This window comes from Chenopodium quinoa, unplaced genomic scaffold, assembly GCF_001683475.1.
Source record: "Chenopodium quinoa cultivar QQ74 unplaced genomic scaffold, ASM168347v1, whole genome shotgun sequence".
In the NCBI taxonomy this organism is placed as follows: domain Eukaryota; kingdom Viridiplantae; phylum Streptophyta; class Magnoliopsida; order Caryophyllales; family Amaranthaceae; genus Chenopodium; species Chenopodium quinoa.
The window spans coordinates 7,825,850-7,842,376 of NW_018744593.1; the positions used below are offsets into that span (position 1 = coordinate 7,825,850).

Consider the following 16,527-nt stretch of genomic DNA (forward strand, 5'->3'; position numbering starts at 1 on the left):
GCCTTGTTCTTTTTGTTAATCAACTCCTTAATTTCACCCTTGAAACTGGTCATGAATTTCATGAGTTCGTCCCGGGTGACTAGGGTTGATCCTCTTGCTCTTTGGGTTTCCCCTTCTAGTTGCCCAGAGGGCCTGCTTGGTCAATATTACGTTCCAGCTATTCCTTGGAACGGATGTACTAGGAAAAAAATGACCTATCTTTGGCCACATAGGTTTCAACCTAAGGGTCATCATCATCCTGATCTGCAAAGACCTCCGACCGATTTTCCGGTTGATGACCCGCTGATGATCATGAAGTGGTACGGATTTTTAAACCATCTTTGAGGTACTCTCCCCACAGACGGCGCCAAATGATTTGGGTTTTTTTGTCCCTCAGGAGAGTTACGGTGTGAAGACTTGTCCGGGGGCTCTTGTACCTGCAAAAAAACGGGGACACTCCGGGGGGTTTGAGCTCCTCTTCCGACGATCAAGTTAGAACGTGTAGGAGAATGAGGAAAGGTGCAAAAAATAAGGTGAGATCTCCTTGAATTCTGAGATCAGGTGTAATCTGATGTGAGAGAATATGGGGTTGTAATAAATGATTGAACGTGCCCCTAAATTGAGAGAAATCTCCCTATTTATAGGGTCATTGGAATGCCTGCCCTTAGTTAGGTCATTCTAACCTTGGAGGGTGTACCGCATTGCGGTTTTCTCGGGATTTTGGCCCTTGAAACCTGTCTTTTCTCCTATTTTCTTGGAGTGCCACGTGTTAAGCAAGGATTGATCCATTTTGGACTAATCTCTAGGTGACACGTGTTTCCCACTTATTGAGCCACGTGGTATGGGTAAAATTACCCAAAACAGAACTGGTTTAGACTAATTTTGGAAATTCTTTAGAAAAATATTTAAAATTTTTAATAATGTTACGAAAAACTCAAAAAAGAAATTTAAGCAATAGCCGTTTTTAACATCTTTGTAAGTTTAGTACAAAAAAGGTCACACAATTAAAATTTTCTAAACTTATTAAGGATAATTTTAATTATTATTTAAGGTTTTATGTATAGTTTTAATGCAAAAAATCGGTTTGGTCTGCAAATCGATTAATTTGTTATGGCCCGGTCCATTTTTCTGGTCCTTACTAGATTTTGAACGCCCCTAATCTGTGATAAGAAGTGTCATTCAAGCAAGACAATCTTTCTCATTAAACCTTAAGCTGCAAACAGATTGTTAAGTTGCCATAGAATCCTTACACAATCTAAATAGGATTGATTTGGTAGTCGAGAGCCTTGTCCTAGACTTTAACCATCTATGCAATTTTTTGTCCTCTTTTTTGCAATTGACATGTTCCAAGAGTAATTTTTAATAGAGCCCATAATTAAAGCATTTAGGTAGATAAAGGGCCTAATTCTTTTTATATTTTCATTATAGTTATTTTTTTTAATAAGAAGATACAGATTGAAAACTTACAATAAATAAAAGTATCATTAAAGCATTAACCTAGAAAGAATTAATGTTCTTTTTTTTTTTTTTCCTGACAAGACTTATTAAATCATTACGATAAACGTAGGTCTATGGTGGATCCAATAGTTATTAATCCAACTAAAAAAATAATGTGACTTATTCCTTCTTTTATTCCAAAACTTCCTTTAGATGGTAACCTAATTACTCATCCAATTCAAAGAAATAAGGAAAAGGGCCAAAAGAAGAGGTATCCCACAATTGAGATTTGAGAACCGGCCTTACAATTAAGGCGCCTACATAAACTATTCAACTCCCAACGGCCCACTCGTTCAAACTACACATCATTTTCTTTTGCGACTCCAAATAAAAACTCAATCGTCAAACTCTCCATTAAATTCCAACTACCATCTTCCACGCTCTTTTCTTTACTCCTTGGTCTTCTTCTTCACTTGTATCTTGCTTCAAATTACTCAATCATCCAAACAACAATCATGGCTTCCAATTCTTCTCTTATTATCGCGGTATTCGCTATTTTGATCACCATCCTACAACCCTCTTTTGCTGATTCTGAACCTGATTTCTTGTCTCCCCTTCTTTCTCCTATTCTTGGTTCGTCTCTCTTTATCTTCTTATTATTGATTAAATACTACTAAAAGATCTTCCTGTTTCAATTTGATTTGATTTGTTTGGCAGGTAATATATGTAAAACTGTGGGATGTGGAAAGGGCAAATGCAAGACTTCTGGAAGTAATGATTTGGAATATGAATGTGAATGTGATCCTGGTTGGAGGCAAACTCTTTCTTCCAATTCTTCTTCTGATTTCAACTTCAAGTTCCTACCTTGCGTCATCCCTAACTGTTAGTTATCTTTATCTCTCCTTTTTTTTCCCCTGTTTTTATTGAATTTGTCAATATTATTTTGTTTCCCATATAATAATTTGCACATGGGTTGTTTAACTTTTAAATTATATACTCCCTCCGTTCCTAAATTACATTCTTCTTTGGAAATTTGGAAATTTACATGGGAATTAAGGAGGAAAGAATGAGATAAATAACAATAATTAGATAATGCAATGGGAAGTACAAAGATAGATTAGTTATTACTCATGACATGTCATCAATTCTTTCAAGAAAAAAAAGGACCAATCACATGCTCCTAATTGAAAATTTTTAACCAATCATATTCATTATAATTTGGCACAAGGATTAAGAGTGAGATTAGGTAAAGATGAGTGAGAAAACATTAAATATAAAACAGAAAAAGAGAGCTGATTTACTAAAAACAACTTGCCAAAAATAGAAAGAATGAATGTAATTTTGGAATATCAAAAATAGAAAGGAGGAATGTAATTTAGGGACAGAGGGAGTACCAAGTATTTGTCTTGTACTAGGAAAATCGCCTATGTATGAAGTGTAGTTTGTTACATTTTACGAAACTCCTCAAATTGGAGTGGATACCATTGTCAATTGATTTCAATATATAGGGTACCAAAATATGAGTCCTAATCATGTTAAGAATATCTGGCTAGATAAGTGATTGGATTTCCTATAGGCCTGTAGGGTACATGAATGGACAAAATGTATGCTATAGCTAAAGATTATCTTTCTTTATCACTCTATCATTAGTTTTACATTTTAACGATTTTTGTAAAAATAACATTTTAATGATTTAATTTAGGGTTATTATGTATGCAACCTTAAGAGCTAGCTATACAAGTATTTATTATATTTTATAAATTGATTTTAATTTATTGATGTATGAGAAAACTAACTCCTTGAGTAATGTGTGATTAATATTTCTTTGGAAATTTGTTTATTGTATGCTTGATATACTAACTTATAAACCCTGCATTATAAGTTTAATGTACATTTCCAATAAAATCCCCTTCATTCTTACGCGCTGTAAAATCGAACCTGAGACCTCTTTATCAACAAGTATCATGAATAACTCCAACAAACCAACTGGGCTATCACTAACATCATGATATGTAGAATAAATATTAGCTATTTATTAGTTATTATAGGGGCTAAACTAAACATTACATACATCACCACTTGGGCCACGAGGGGTCGGGCCTCCACCACCCCCTGGCTCCGCCCATGTATATGGCTAACATTTAGTCAATAAGTTACACTCAATGTTTGATTGTATAGATGCTTTCCTACTTATTTTTCCTCAAGTTCACATATCATTTTGTTTTTTACTTAGCTCAGGTGTTGTAATTTGAAGGTTGGAATTAAACTCTATAGAAATGAAGTAGATTTTGTACTAGAAAACACAAATCCACAAACTTATGTTTGTTTGGTTGACATAAAATCAGAGGAAGTTGTAACCCGTAAGTAGAAGTAGAGTTGTTTGGATGACAAATACAAGAGAAATTGCATTTTCTATGAAGTTTTACATCATAGAAAAATGGAAGAAGCTGGTTATTTATGTCTCTCTAGGCAAGTCTAACTTCCCATGAGAAGTTTATATCTGTATGTTTTGCTGCACAACATTTCTCAATTTCTAGGAAATGAAACTACATGGGAATATAATCTATAAGAGACATTATTACTCCATATGTTCAACCAAATAACTAAGTACATTACGGATTCCTAGACGGACCAAAGCCATAAAAAGAATAATGAAGAAGACATAGAATGGGGATGATCTGATTGTGGAATGAAATGAACGATATGCATGTTCAATTGCGAAAATATGAGTACATAGTTGTGCAAAAGGCAGAATAGGCAAACTTGCTAGTAAGTACTGTAAAGAAAGTAATATGAAATACTGCTTCAAATTTCAAATACCATTGATTTTTCTTGTAGTTATAATGTAAGTGTCCAGCGATTGTAAACTTGTAATGGAGAAATTCTTGAACGGAAGTATTATAGGATGTAGCAAATGATAAAGAAACCAACACGAGCACAAATACAAAGAATTAGTGTATCTAATACTCCATACTTGTTCTCAGAATGTGAACAAATTCGTACTGTTAGTTTGACAAGAAAATTTGGATGGATGTTGTACCTATTTCGAACTAAATTTGTTCTTTTTTAGAATTTGTGGCTGTTTTCAAGTAGTTTTCATTTATATGACAAATCCAGCTGATCATATGTTGTAGTATCCCTACTTATGTCCTTAATTTAAACCTTGCTACCTCCTTCCCCACTTTTATCCCTGGATGGGCACTCTAATTTATCACTTCGACTGCATATACATTATCTCAAAGCCTAATTCTCATGGAATTCTTCTGCTTTTATAATAATGTTAATTCTGTTCACAAAAACTCATACTAAATGAAAATATTGTTGGTATTGATATCGTATATTCTTAGACAAGGTTGTTTGGCTTCTTACTTTTGTATTTTTTTCGAAATCTTATTCGTAAATATGGCCTATTATACTGATGATACATGTTATAAGTCATGTAACTGAATAGGAAAGTTAAAATCAGGCATTCTGCATAGATTGTATGTAGTAGACTCTAACTTTTGTCTCCTTGCTATGCTAATTACTTTGAAGGCACGCTTAATTATTCCTGCTCAGAAGTTGCTCCCTCACCTCAGTCATCGGAAACTCCATCAAATGCATCAATTTTCGAACGTAACTACAGCAATGCCTTCTCCAAGTTCTTAAATCAGTTTTTTTTTTTTTTTTTTTTTTTTTTTTTTTTTTTTTTTTTTTTTTTGTGTGTGTGTGTGTGTTTATAATGTGGCTGATACTTACTTGATAAAACTCTTGTTTGATAGCTTGTAGATGGGCTAACTGTGGTGGAGGTGTTTGCAATAAAACAACGGCGTTCTCATATACATGTCATTGTAAAGAAGGATACAGCAATCTGTTAAACAATACTGGTTTCCCCTGTTTTAAGGAATGTAAGAACTATCATTTTTTAGGTCAAATTTAACACTTTATTTATATGTTGATGTAAAAATTGATCTTCCCTCCGACCCTGGATCTGTTAGGCCTAGTTTTTATTTCAACTTATTCCAAATTACATGTATAACTATTATGTATAGGTTCGATTGGTGGGGATTGTCCGAACTTGGGACTAGGAATGTTGAATAAAACAATTACTCCACCTCCTAGCATTGCTGATAGCAGAGGCAGCAATCAAGGTAAAGCCCTTCATTTTTTCATTCTTCATTGCATTAAACTGATGACATAATATAAGATAATACTAAATATATTATTCTCATAACAATATCTATACGGAAAGATATCACATATATTTTCCGATATATCATAACTCCACCTATTCTCTTCAATGATTCTTTTGTTTTGTTCTTGTTATCACCCTCAGCATGGTCACAGAAGCACATCTTGTCCCAACCGATGATCCTACTGTTGATTTCAGTTGCTGTTCTTGCTCTTTAATGTTTGGATTGCGTACTTGTACTTGTTTAGAATAGTATGCAGACTACTATCTAACATTAAAAGCATTTGGCCACGGATTGAAGGTACAAATATGTTAAACACGAGTGTATTGGAAGTCGATGAGCATATGTAGTTTTTTATGGAGCTTTTAGGAAGTATTGTATATTGATTCATCATGTGATTCTAAACTTGAGCATAGATATTTTTAGTTTTGCCATCACTTCAGGGTATATGTTTGTAGTCTTTGGATGTTTTAGGAATTGATTTTTTTTGGCTTATGTATCATTTGCTGCTGATTTTATTGCCATGCCTTCCTAGCTGTAGTTAGCTGAAACAATAGGTGATTTCTACTCATTATGATTCAATGATAAAGTTGATTTAGACGGCATTTTAATGACTTTAGTAGATACTGTAATAAGAAGTTTTAGAGACCACTGAAGTTATTATCACCTTTTCAATTGCTATTACACTAGGTTCATTAATTGTCTCAATAAAGAATTATAATATCAAAATTTTATATTTTGTATGTTAATGCATAATTAAAGATATTTATGGTCAAAAGTAAATCTTAACCACCGTACAATATAGAAATAGACACTTAATTTTGGACTCGGTGGAGTAGCATATTAGTCAATGAATTAAAGAAACCAAAGGTAAAAAGACAACTTCATTATTGAGCTTGGTACAAATTTGGCTAGACAAGGGAAGACCTTGACTCGGTCTAAGGCCCTCTTCACTTGTGTAAACTCCTTCATTGCATGTGTACTTCGTACCCAATTTTTTTTTCCAATGTTTCTCTAGACTTTTAAAAGGGAAGACCTTGACTTAGTTGACGGGGTGCAAGGACAAGTAGCTAGACTTCTTCACCCTTGCATCAGTTGACTATACCATATTATAAATACCATAATATATCATGATTATATCACTGATTAATTAATTTTATTTGAGCTTTTCTCTGCATACTATTTTACCAAAATAATAAATTAAACCAACAATGTTGAAATTCTCGTTAGGCTTATTGGGTGATTTTCTGTTTCTAATTGTTATGGCATGGATGACGGCTACGACTATAGCATCTCCATCTCAAATAGCCCTTCCCAATTGTCCTGACAAGTGTGGCAACATTTCCGTCCCTTATCCTTTTGGTATAGGTGAAAATTGTTACTACACTAATCCTTTAGTTGGAATCTATTACAGTCTCACTTGTGATCACACTGATACTAGTTCTCCATCTCTTGTTCTTGGCCGAAATATTGAGGTCGTGAACATCACTTTGGATGGTGAATTACGGATACATAGGCAAGTTTCATATGCTTGCTATGATAATAGGGGAAAATTAGATGGTAATAACTCATGGAGAATAACCATTGATAAATTCTCTCTTTCAACAACCCAAAATTCTCTTGTTGCTATTGGTTGTGACACCTTTGTATGGTTTGATGGCACAATGTTAACTTCAGTTCAAACAAAAGATTTTCATACAGGGTGCAGGACCGTGTGTAATGAGCAAAAAGATGTTAGTACATCATGTTCCGGGGTTGGCTGTTGCAAGGCTGCTATCCCGAGTGGAGTATCGAGTATCAAGGTAAAGGCTAAGAGTTTTGATTATCACACATATGTGAATGATTTCAATCCATGCAATGTTGCAATTTCAGTGGCAAATGACGAATTGCCCTCTCCAATTGATTTCATTAGCCAAAAGGAAGAGTATTTTACAGATTTGAAGCTTTTTGTTGTCTATAATTGGTCAATTGCTAATGCAAGTTGTAATTCTGCGCGAGATCTAATGGATCAACAACATATATGTAAAAGACATAGTAGTTGCATTGACATACCAGACGGGTGGGGATATCGCTGCCAATGCAACCCTGGCTTCCAGGGTAATAACCCCTACCTTCATGATTGCCAAGGTACTTCTTTTTTGTTCTGAAATCCATTAATTTAATTTTAGATACAGTACATTCGAGTAATTAAATGTAGCTTAGCACTATATTTTCTAGAGCAAGCCATAAAAAGTGTTACTATGTTAGTTTACTACCTTAACAATACACCAACGCACAAATGGATAGCCATGAATACCTTAACAAAACTTATGTTGTATTTTCTTTGCCTTGTCAATGTCTAGGAGACCGTTAACTCCAATAATTCTAGAACCAAGATTGGAAGTTCGGAGATGAAGGTACAGATTCAGTCTAAAAGAGAAAAAATGTGCCCTAATAATAGCCCTCTACTTTATTCTTCTCGTATTCATGTGCGCTTTCTGACTAACATGCAATCATTAGGTTAACTCTAAACCTGTTTAATCTATGTTGGTTAAATTTAATGCACAAATAAAACTATTATTGGCAATCACTTGAATTATAATCAAATTAACCATAAACAAGATTATTAATTATCTTATTTAAACATACATAAAATGTGTGATCAAGCAATAAAAATAAATATAATTAAGCAACATAATCATAATCATGATAATAACAATTATAAAAAAAAGCATAGCAAGATCCTAGGCATGATACTAACAAAATTAATAAGAAACCCTAGCATGTCACTAAACATCAAAAATCAAAGCTTTAACCCTAAAATGATACTAACATGATATTAGGAAATAAAATAGAAAGCATTCTTTTAATCATACTTGATATTAGGAATTTTTATTTATTACCCTAAACATGATACTAGGAAGAAATAAAACATACTAACATGATACTAGGAATCAAAATAACAATCTAAGCATGATTTATATATCATAATATCAATTAAACAATTAAACCACTTAGTTGGATGGCTCGTACCTCTTTCTAATTACAAAATACACACGTTAGTAATTTCAAAAAAAATATAAAATCAAAGAAATAAATTAATTAATTGAAATAGAGAATTAAGAAAGTTTAGACTAAATTTGGGACCAAACCCTCAGAAATATCAAATCTTTCACGTCAAGGGCGAAGACAACTTCGAATTGGGCTAGGTGGTCTAGATCTTGTGATTGCGGAATTTTGTTTGTAAAAAGTTTGGTTTAGAATAACAGAGAGAGAGAGAGAGAGAGTATCAAGATTTTCTTGATGAGAGTTGGTGATTAAAAACGGAAGTCTAAGGACGCTATTTATAATGAAAATAATTCGGAATATATAAAAAAGAATCGGAGTTTTAAGAGGAACAAAACACGACGCTGGCGCCGCAACTGCCTCTGTCGCTAGGCGACAGCCTGGCGTTCGGCACTGTAGGCGATTTTCCACATATTTTCTATTTTTTGATAAAATTAAGCGTAAAAGTCCGTACGAGGGGTAAAATCGTAATTTCATTTAAAACACTTTATTTATCCCAAATAAAACTTATAAAACTCAATTATCAATCTTAATCACATTAGAATTCAAAAGAACCTTCTAGAAGATTCTAGAAGAAAATAATCAATCCTAAATGCCATCCTCTAGATCATTGAGCCGCATATAAAGATCAAACCGGGTCTAGTTTAGTAATTTGGCCATAACTTCCTCATTATTCATCGGAATTGACCTTATAATATATCGTTGGAAAGCTTTTTTCGAGCTCAATCCAACTACACCATTATTGGACCCATATCATGGACCAAACTAAAATAAAATGCACATTTTTCAAAAATAGGTTAAGAAAAGAATTATTTTCAAAAACAGAAAGAAGAGATATTTTAATAAAAACATCCTCATCACTAGACTTTTCCCACTTTTGCTTTGTTCGATAATCAATGACATGAAAAGTATTCATTAATGGGTTTGGTTTTGGGGAGACACAAATTTGGGTGTCTACACTATGTTAGTTTACTACCTTCATCCAATTATCCCTAAAAAACAATACACCAACGCACAAATGGATAGCCATGAATATCTTAACAAAACTTATGTTGTATTTTCTTTGCCTTGTCTATGTATAGATATAGATGAATTGCAGAAAAACGTCATTCGTGTAAAGAACCAGAACTTTGCATCTACACTATAGGCAGTTACAATTGCACTTGCCCACAAGGCTACAGCCGCAACAATGGCACAATAGACGATCCTTGTATTGCAGATAAGAAGGGTGCTAAAATGCCAATGAAAATCAAAATCATCGGTGGTATGTACTCGAGTAATGTCTTCGTATCATAATGAATTTCTGTCTCTCTTTACTAAGCGATGAAATTGGGAAAGTTATAAGTAAGCTCTGTTTTTAGTGATTTATACACAAATTATGTATCATAATCTAACCAATTTAGTGAGTGTAACAATATTTATTTAAATTTCAACCGAATCTTTTGTCATCTTTTTGGGTCCCATAAATGAGATACACAAATAACATAGAATAATGTTAGCAAACAAAGAATCAAGAAAATGAAAGAAACAAGAATTGGGCACTTAAAGCAATATAATAGAGATAAATGAAATCATCAAGTAAACAAGAAAGAAAGGTCTGGATTATCAAAATTTGGCCACTGATACTTCAATTACATATTGTCCTAATTCCTAGATATGTGTTGTTGATATAGGTATTCGAGGCGGTATCATTGTATCTTTCATAGTTGCCTTTTTGATCCATTAGCAATACGAAAACAGAAAACAACTAAAAATGAGGGAGAATTTCTTTCATCGAAATGGGGGTCATATTTTACAACAAAAATTGTTAGGACGAGATGAATCAGTGGGTCATATGGTTGAAATGTTCACAGTTGAAGAGCTTAAGAAGGCCACGAATAACTATAGCGAGAATAGCATCATAGGCAGGGGAGGTTTTGGCATGGTTTTCAAGGGAACCTTGACAAGAAAAGTTACATCCCATACCAACCAGGTAGTTGCCATCAAGAGGTCCCTCAAAGTGGATTCGAGCCAAGTCGAGCAATTTATCAATGAAATTGTTGCCTTGCCTCAAATTAATAACAAAAATGTGGTGAAGCTCTTAGGTTGTTGCTTGGAGACAGAGGTACCATTACTTGTGTATGAATACATAAGTAACGGTACATTGGTACATTGTATGACCATTTGCATGATGAGAGAAAAGTAAGGCTTCTAACATGGGATATTCGCTTGCAACAGAAGTTTTTGAAGTCCTGGCATATTTGTATAGTACAATCTTTATACCGATAATTCACAGGGACATTAAGTCAGCAAACATACTTTTAGATGCTAGCTACACCGCAAAAGTCTCTGATTTTGGTGCTTCAAAGCTATCGCCAACAGACCCAGGAGCAGTTAGCATCGATGGTTCAAGGAACATGTGGATATCTTGATTCTGAGTATATGCAAAGTGGTGAGTTAACTGAGAGGAGCGATGTTTTACAGTTTTGGTGTTGTTCTGGTGGAGCTACTAACAATGGGAAAAGGCAATTTGTTATGCTAATAAGACTGAGGCTGAGAGATACCTTGCTGTATATTTTTTTTGGAAGCTAAAGGAAGACCGATTGTTTGAGATTCTTGACAAGGATTTAGTGAATGATGATGTAATCGAGCAGCTGAAGAAGGTAGCAAATCTTGCTAGGAGGTGCCTGAAACTGAAAGGAGAGGATCGCCCTACAATGAAGGAAGTTGCGAGAGAACTAGGAGGGATCAAAGGAGTTGGTTTACATTCATGGTCAAACAATGGTGTTCAGTAGGATGAGAGTGAATATTTGCTCGGCGAAACCAATGGTGTCACCAACCATCACAGTGGCAACAACAAAACCATCGATAGCGGCCCAGTGAGCAACCAAAGTGGAGTTGTGCAATTGATGCCTTTGAATGATGGGAGATGATTATAATGATCGACAAAACTTCGAATGACTTCTACTTTACATATTTTACAGTTTTTGATGTTTGTACCATATTTGATGTATCGATGTTCCTTTATTTTTGCTTATGTACTCTCTATTATATTTCTAATGTCTTGAAATTTTAATATACATCATTCCAAGATAATCTGAAACCTTCTCAATCTCAATTTCACTCTACAAATTTGACACAAGATTGCCCAAACCAAATCAAAACTTAAAAAAAAAAAAAAAAACACACACACACACACACAAATTTGACTATAACACTCCAAAAAAAAAAAAAAAATAATTATTATAACACTACAAAAAAAAAAACACAAAATTTTGATTTCACCACCACTTAATGGGTTCTTGAATGAAATCCGTTAGGTGGGGTCCACGTTGCCATATGTCACTATATTATTTGTTAAATAAATTTTTTTTAAAAATTAAAGCCCCAAATTGAACCCAGCCCTAACCCTAAACCAGCCCCACCACCACTACCGGCGGCCTAACCCTAGCAACCGACACTCCCTTCCCCACCTGCCCCACCCAACGCACCACCTTAGCCCAACCTCAAACTCCACAGCCGACGCACCACACTAGCCTAATAACCCAAGTGAACTGCTAAACGTCGCTCCCATTTTACATACTAACGCTCCCTTTTTGACATGGAAGGACAATATTGCCCTTTGTGTAAGTTGTACTGTATAATGGTATAATATCATTCCCGACCCCTCCATCAACTACCAAGTGGTAAAAAACAATCCCGACGCTATCACATCCGACACCGAAAGCTTCACCGAAGGATTATGCAAGTCATCGTACTTTTTTTTAAAAAAATTGAAATAAAACATCCGCCTAAAAAATTAGGATCCACCTAGGTGGATCCACTTAAAATTTCCAGATCCACCAAGGAAGATCCGGAAATTTTAGGCGGATGTGGGAGATCCACCTAAAATTTCCGGATCTTCCTTGGTGGATCCATAAATTTTAAAGTGGATCCACCTAGGTAGATCCACTTAAAAAATTAGGATCCACCTAGGTGGATCCTAAATTTTTGGGCGGATGTATGGTGGTTTTGTTGTTTTTGTTTTCGTTGTTGTTTTTTTTTTCTGTTTTTTTTTTAATCTTTGTTTTATTATTATTATTCATTTTCACTACAAGAATCAGGTCTAATAACGACGGACCAATTCCGACGGACCTGAAAATCCGTCGGAAAAATCGATATTTCCGACGGATTTAATTTCCGTCGGACAATTCCGACGAATTAAAAAATTCCGTCGGAAATTTCCGACGGAAAATAAATCCGTCGGAATAATTGGACATTCCGACGGAATATTCCGTCGGAGAAGGTAATTTCTGACGGAACAATATTCCGTCGGAACATATACTATAAAAAAAAGGAAAAAAAATATTTTCGGAGTATTTAACCTCTAACCCTAAACAGCTAAACCTTCTTTCCGGCCCTTTTTTTTCCCGTCACTTCTCTTTCCTCTTCTTTCTCTCTCCTTAACCCTCCTCCTTTCCTTCTCTTTCTCTCTCCTCATCCCCTCCGTCCGCCCTTCTCTGATTCTCTCGTCTTCTCTTTCCTCTCTTTCTCTCTCATCCCTCCTCCTTTCCTCCCCTCTTTCACCCCCTACCACCACCACCACCACCAACTACACCATAATTCATTTATAAATTATAACGGCGACAAGAATAACAACTAGAACGGCGACGACAACAAGAACGGCGACCACGTAATGCACATAGATCTAGTTAATTTTTTATGAAATTGTAATGTTAATTTATAAATTATATTAGATGATTGTATAATTATATATTTCCTTTAATTTTTGTGGTTTAATTAAAGTTTTTTTTTTTTCAATTTTCTTTATGAAATTCTTGCTAAATATGTAGATCTATTGGTTTTGATTTATTTGTGTGGTGTTTTTCGATTAATTTGTCTCAATTTTCGTATTTTTGGGTTGATTTTCGATTATTTAGGTTATTTTCAGTTATTTTTGCTCAGTTTTGTGTTTTTTGGGGTTTATTTTTGGTGTGGTGGTGTTTGGGGTTTAATTTTGGGGTTGATTTTCGATTATTGGGGTTATTTTAAGTTTTTTTTTTGCTAAGTTTTGTGTTTTTTGGGGTTTATTTTTGGTGTGGTGGTGTTTAAAGGTAGGAAAAGGCTAGGGTGGGTGTCGGTGGCGGTGTTTGAAGGTGGATTAGTGGCTGCTGTGGGTGTTTTTGGTGTCAGTGGTGTCGATGGTGGTGTTTAATGGTGGAATCGGGGCTGATGTTTCGAGGTGGGATCGGGGCTATAGTGTGGTGGTGGTTGGTGTCGGTGTGCAGTGGGATCTGGTGGTGCGGGGTAGTTGCTGGTGATGTGGGCTGGTGGTGGGGTGGTGGGTGGCGTTTTTTTTTTTTTTGTTTTTTTAAAAAAAGTTTCCGACGGAATTTCCGTCGCAACATACCGACAGAACTCAATCCGTCGGAAACTTGCGACGGACTTTCTCGGGCCTGAAAATATTTTCCGGCGGACTGAATTCCGTCGGAATAGTGTTTCCAACGGAAATTCCGTCGGAAAAAGCCCATTTTCCTACAAAACGTTAGTTGTCGACGAAATTCCGTCGGAAACGAGTTTTCCGACGGAAAATACGGTGTTTCCGACGGAAATTTTCCGTCGTTATTTGGCTGTTTTCTAGTAGTGTTTGTGATTAATTGAATAATTAGTATTAGTACTTTTATTGTTGTTGTGATCAATGTTGTGGCTTTTTTTTTCTCCTGATTTTACATAATTTTTTTTTTAATTTTAGAGAGATAAAATGAGAGTATGCGAGTGAAGTATGAGAGTTGTGAGTGCCGTAGAGTGAGTCATGGGCATTTATTTGATAGGGGTAAAAATGAAAAATCTTAAAAAAAAAAATGCGAGCGATGAAGGGGATCGACGTTTAACAACACTCTAACCCAAAACACCTCAGCCCCAGCCACCACCGCGCAAAACCACCTTCCTTTTTGTCACCCTTTAAACAGCCAAATCGACAATCAAATTCAACCATTCTAGGTTTCAATGGTCGATTCAGGCCGTTTTGAGGGTGAAATGGTAAGGGATTGAAGGTTTTTCTGACTTTAGGGTTCTGTAGACACCTAAAAATGTCTCCCCAAAACCAAACCCGATGATGAACAACCTTTCACCGCCACTATTGGTTGGGTTCAGTATTTAATCCCGAGAGTGCTTACAAAATCGTATTTGATTAAATTCGTATTTTTGAATAATCCATGGATTAGTCTTGATGTTTGGTAAAAGCATAGTTTTAATTTCAGCCGTAACTTATTATTTAATTTTAGCCCAAACCTTTTTATTTTATTTTATTGTTTTATTATTATTTTTAGCCCAAACCTTTTATTTATTTTATTTACTTATTTTCTTATTTTAGCCCAAATCAATTCTATTTAATTTAATTTAATTTATTTTTTATTATTATTTCCTTGAAGTTACTAACTCGTTTATTATTTTGTAGTTGCAAACAAACAGAATCAAAGTAAGAATTATGTTCCTTTTATTTCTATTATTTTTCTAACGATTTTATATTGTTGGAATTATTGTTAAATTGCTTCCAATATTGATGTTATTCTATTATATTTATTGATTACTTTATTGCATGTTTAAAGGGAATATGTAATTGAAAATCACGCCTAATACGATAATTTGGATGATCGGTTTAGGTTAGGGGTGGCAAAAACTGACCCGACCCAAAAACCCGACCCGAACACGACCCGAAAATAGCGGGTTAGGGTTGAGAATTTCAACACGAAAACTTAAATGGGTTGACACGAACCCGACCCGAAATTAAATGGGTTAGGTTAAGGTTGAAAATTTCAACCCGAAAATAATTTTCGGGTCAAAATCAGGTCGGGTCAACCCGAACCCGACCTTATAACCCGAATAAAAAAGTCTTAAAAAAAAATCATTTTAATGGCTAATGGCCCAAGCCCAATTTAAAGTTCTAAACCTAAAAAAACCCTAAATGTGACTAACCCCCACCAGCCGTTTTTGTCTCCTATTTTCTCATTTTGCCCTCTTTTTATCTCTCTCTCTCTCTCTCTCTCTCTCTCTCTCTCTCTCTCTCTCTCTCTCTCTCTCTCTCTCTCTCTAAACTTCTCTGGTTCTCATTTTGTCAACAATCTCAAGTTCTCAGACACTCCACACTCACTCTTTCCTTCTAGTTCTTTCTCACTCTTTCGTTCTCAAGTTCTCAACTTTTCCCTCTTCTCACTCGTTCTCACTCCTCAACGCCTGAAAGGTAAAGGTTATTAATTGTTTTTTATTTCGTTTCGTTTTTGTTTTGAATTTCAAGTTCTGATTCTGAATTTTCCATTCTTGTTTTTTTTTTCAAATCTTTAAATCTTCATCTCCTTTAAGCCGTCAAACCTCAAACTCTCAAAGGTAATTCTTTTTTAATTTTTTTTGTTTTTGTTTCTGTTTTGTTGTTTTCGTTTCGGTTTTGCTCTTGATTTTTGATGTTTTTTTTTCGTTTCAATTTTTTTGTTTTCGTTTCGAGTTTGGTTGTTTTCGTTTTGGTTTTGTTGTTTTCGTTAGTTTTTTTCTTGATTTTTGTTGTTTTTGTTTCCGTTCCATTTTTTGTTGTTTTCGTTTCGAGTTTGGTTGTTTTCATTTCATTTTGGTTGTTTTCGTTTGGTTTGTTCTTGATTTTTGATGTTTTTGTTTCTGTTTCAATACAGATTTGTATTTGATTATTGTTGTTGTTCTTGCATGATAATAGTATTAAGTTTATATAACGTATGATGGGTTGCTTTGTAAATTTCTAGCACAATAATCCAATTCCTGATCTAATTTACAGCAAGAATATATCTTTGACATGCATGTGATTTTTTTTTTAATTTTAGGTCTGATTTATATTATATCTCTAGCTTGTTGTTGTTGACTTGTTGTTTATTTTATATTGTTGTTCTTGTCCAAATAATTTCTGATTTTTTGC

At 34.6% G+C, this 16,527-nt stretch overlaps 1 protein-coding gene and 1 pseudogene across 1 annotated transcript; both read left to right on the forward strand.

Annotated features, from left to right (window-relative positions):
- The first annotated feature begins 1,768 nt into the window (after window positions 1-1,768).
- LOC110699754 (slit homolog 2 protein-like) lies at window positions 1,769-6,106 on the forward strand. The gene is made up of 6 exons (XM_021877272.1): window positions 1,769-2,049; window positions 2,134-2,298; window positions 4,951-5,031; window positions 5,178-5,303; window positions 5,448-5,546; window positions 5,732-6,106. Exons 1-6 carry the CDS (start codon window positions 1,932-1,934, stop codon window positions 5,803-5,805), a joined length of 663 nt encoding a protein of 220 aa, XP_021732964.1. The 5' UTR covers window positions 1,769-1,931; the 3' UTR covers window positions 5,806-6,106.
- A 281-nt stretch (window positions 6,107-6,387) lies between these two features.
- On the forward strand, window positions 6,388-11,796 carry LOC110699876 (annotated as a pseudogene).
- Window positions 11,797-16,527: the final 4,731 nt, after the last annotated feature.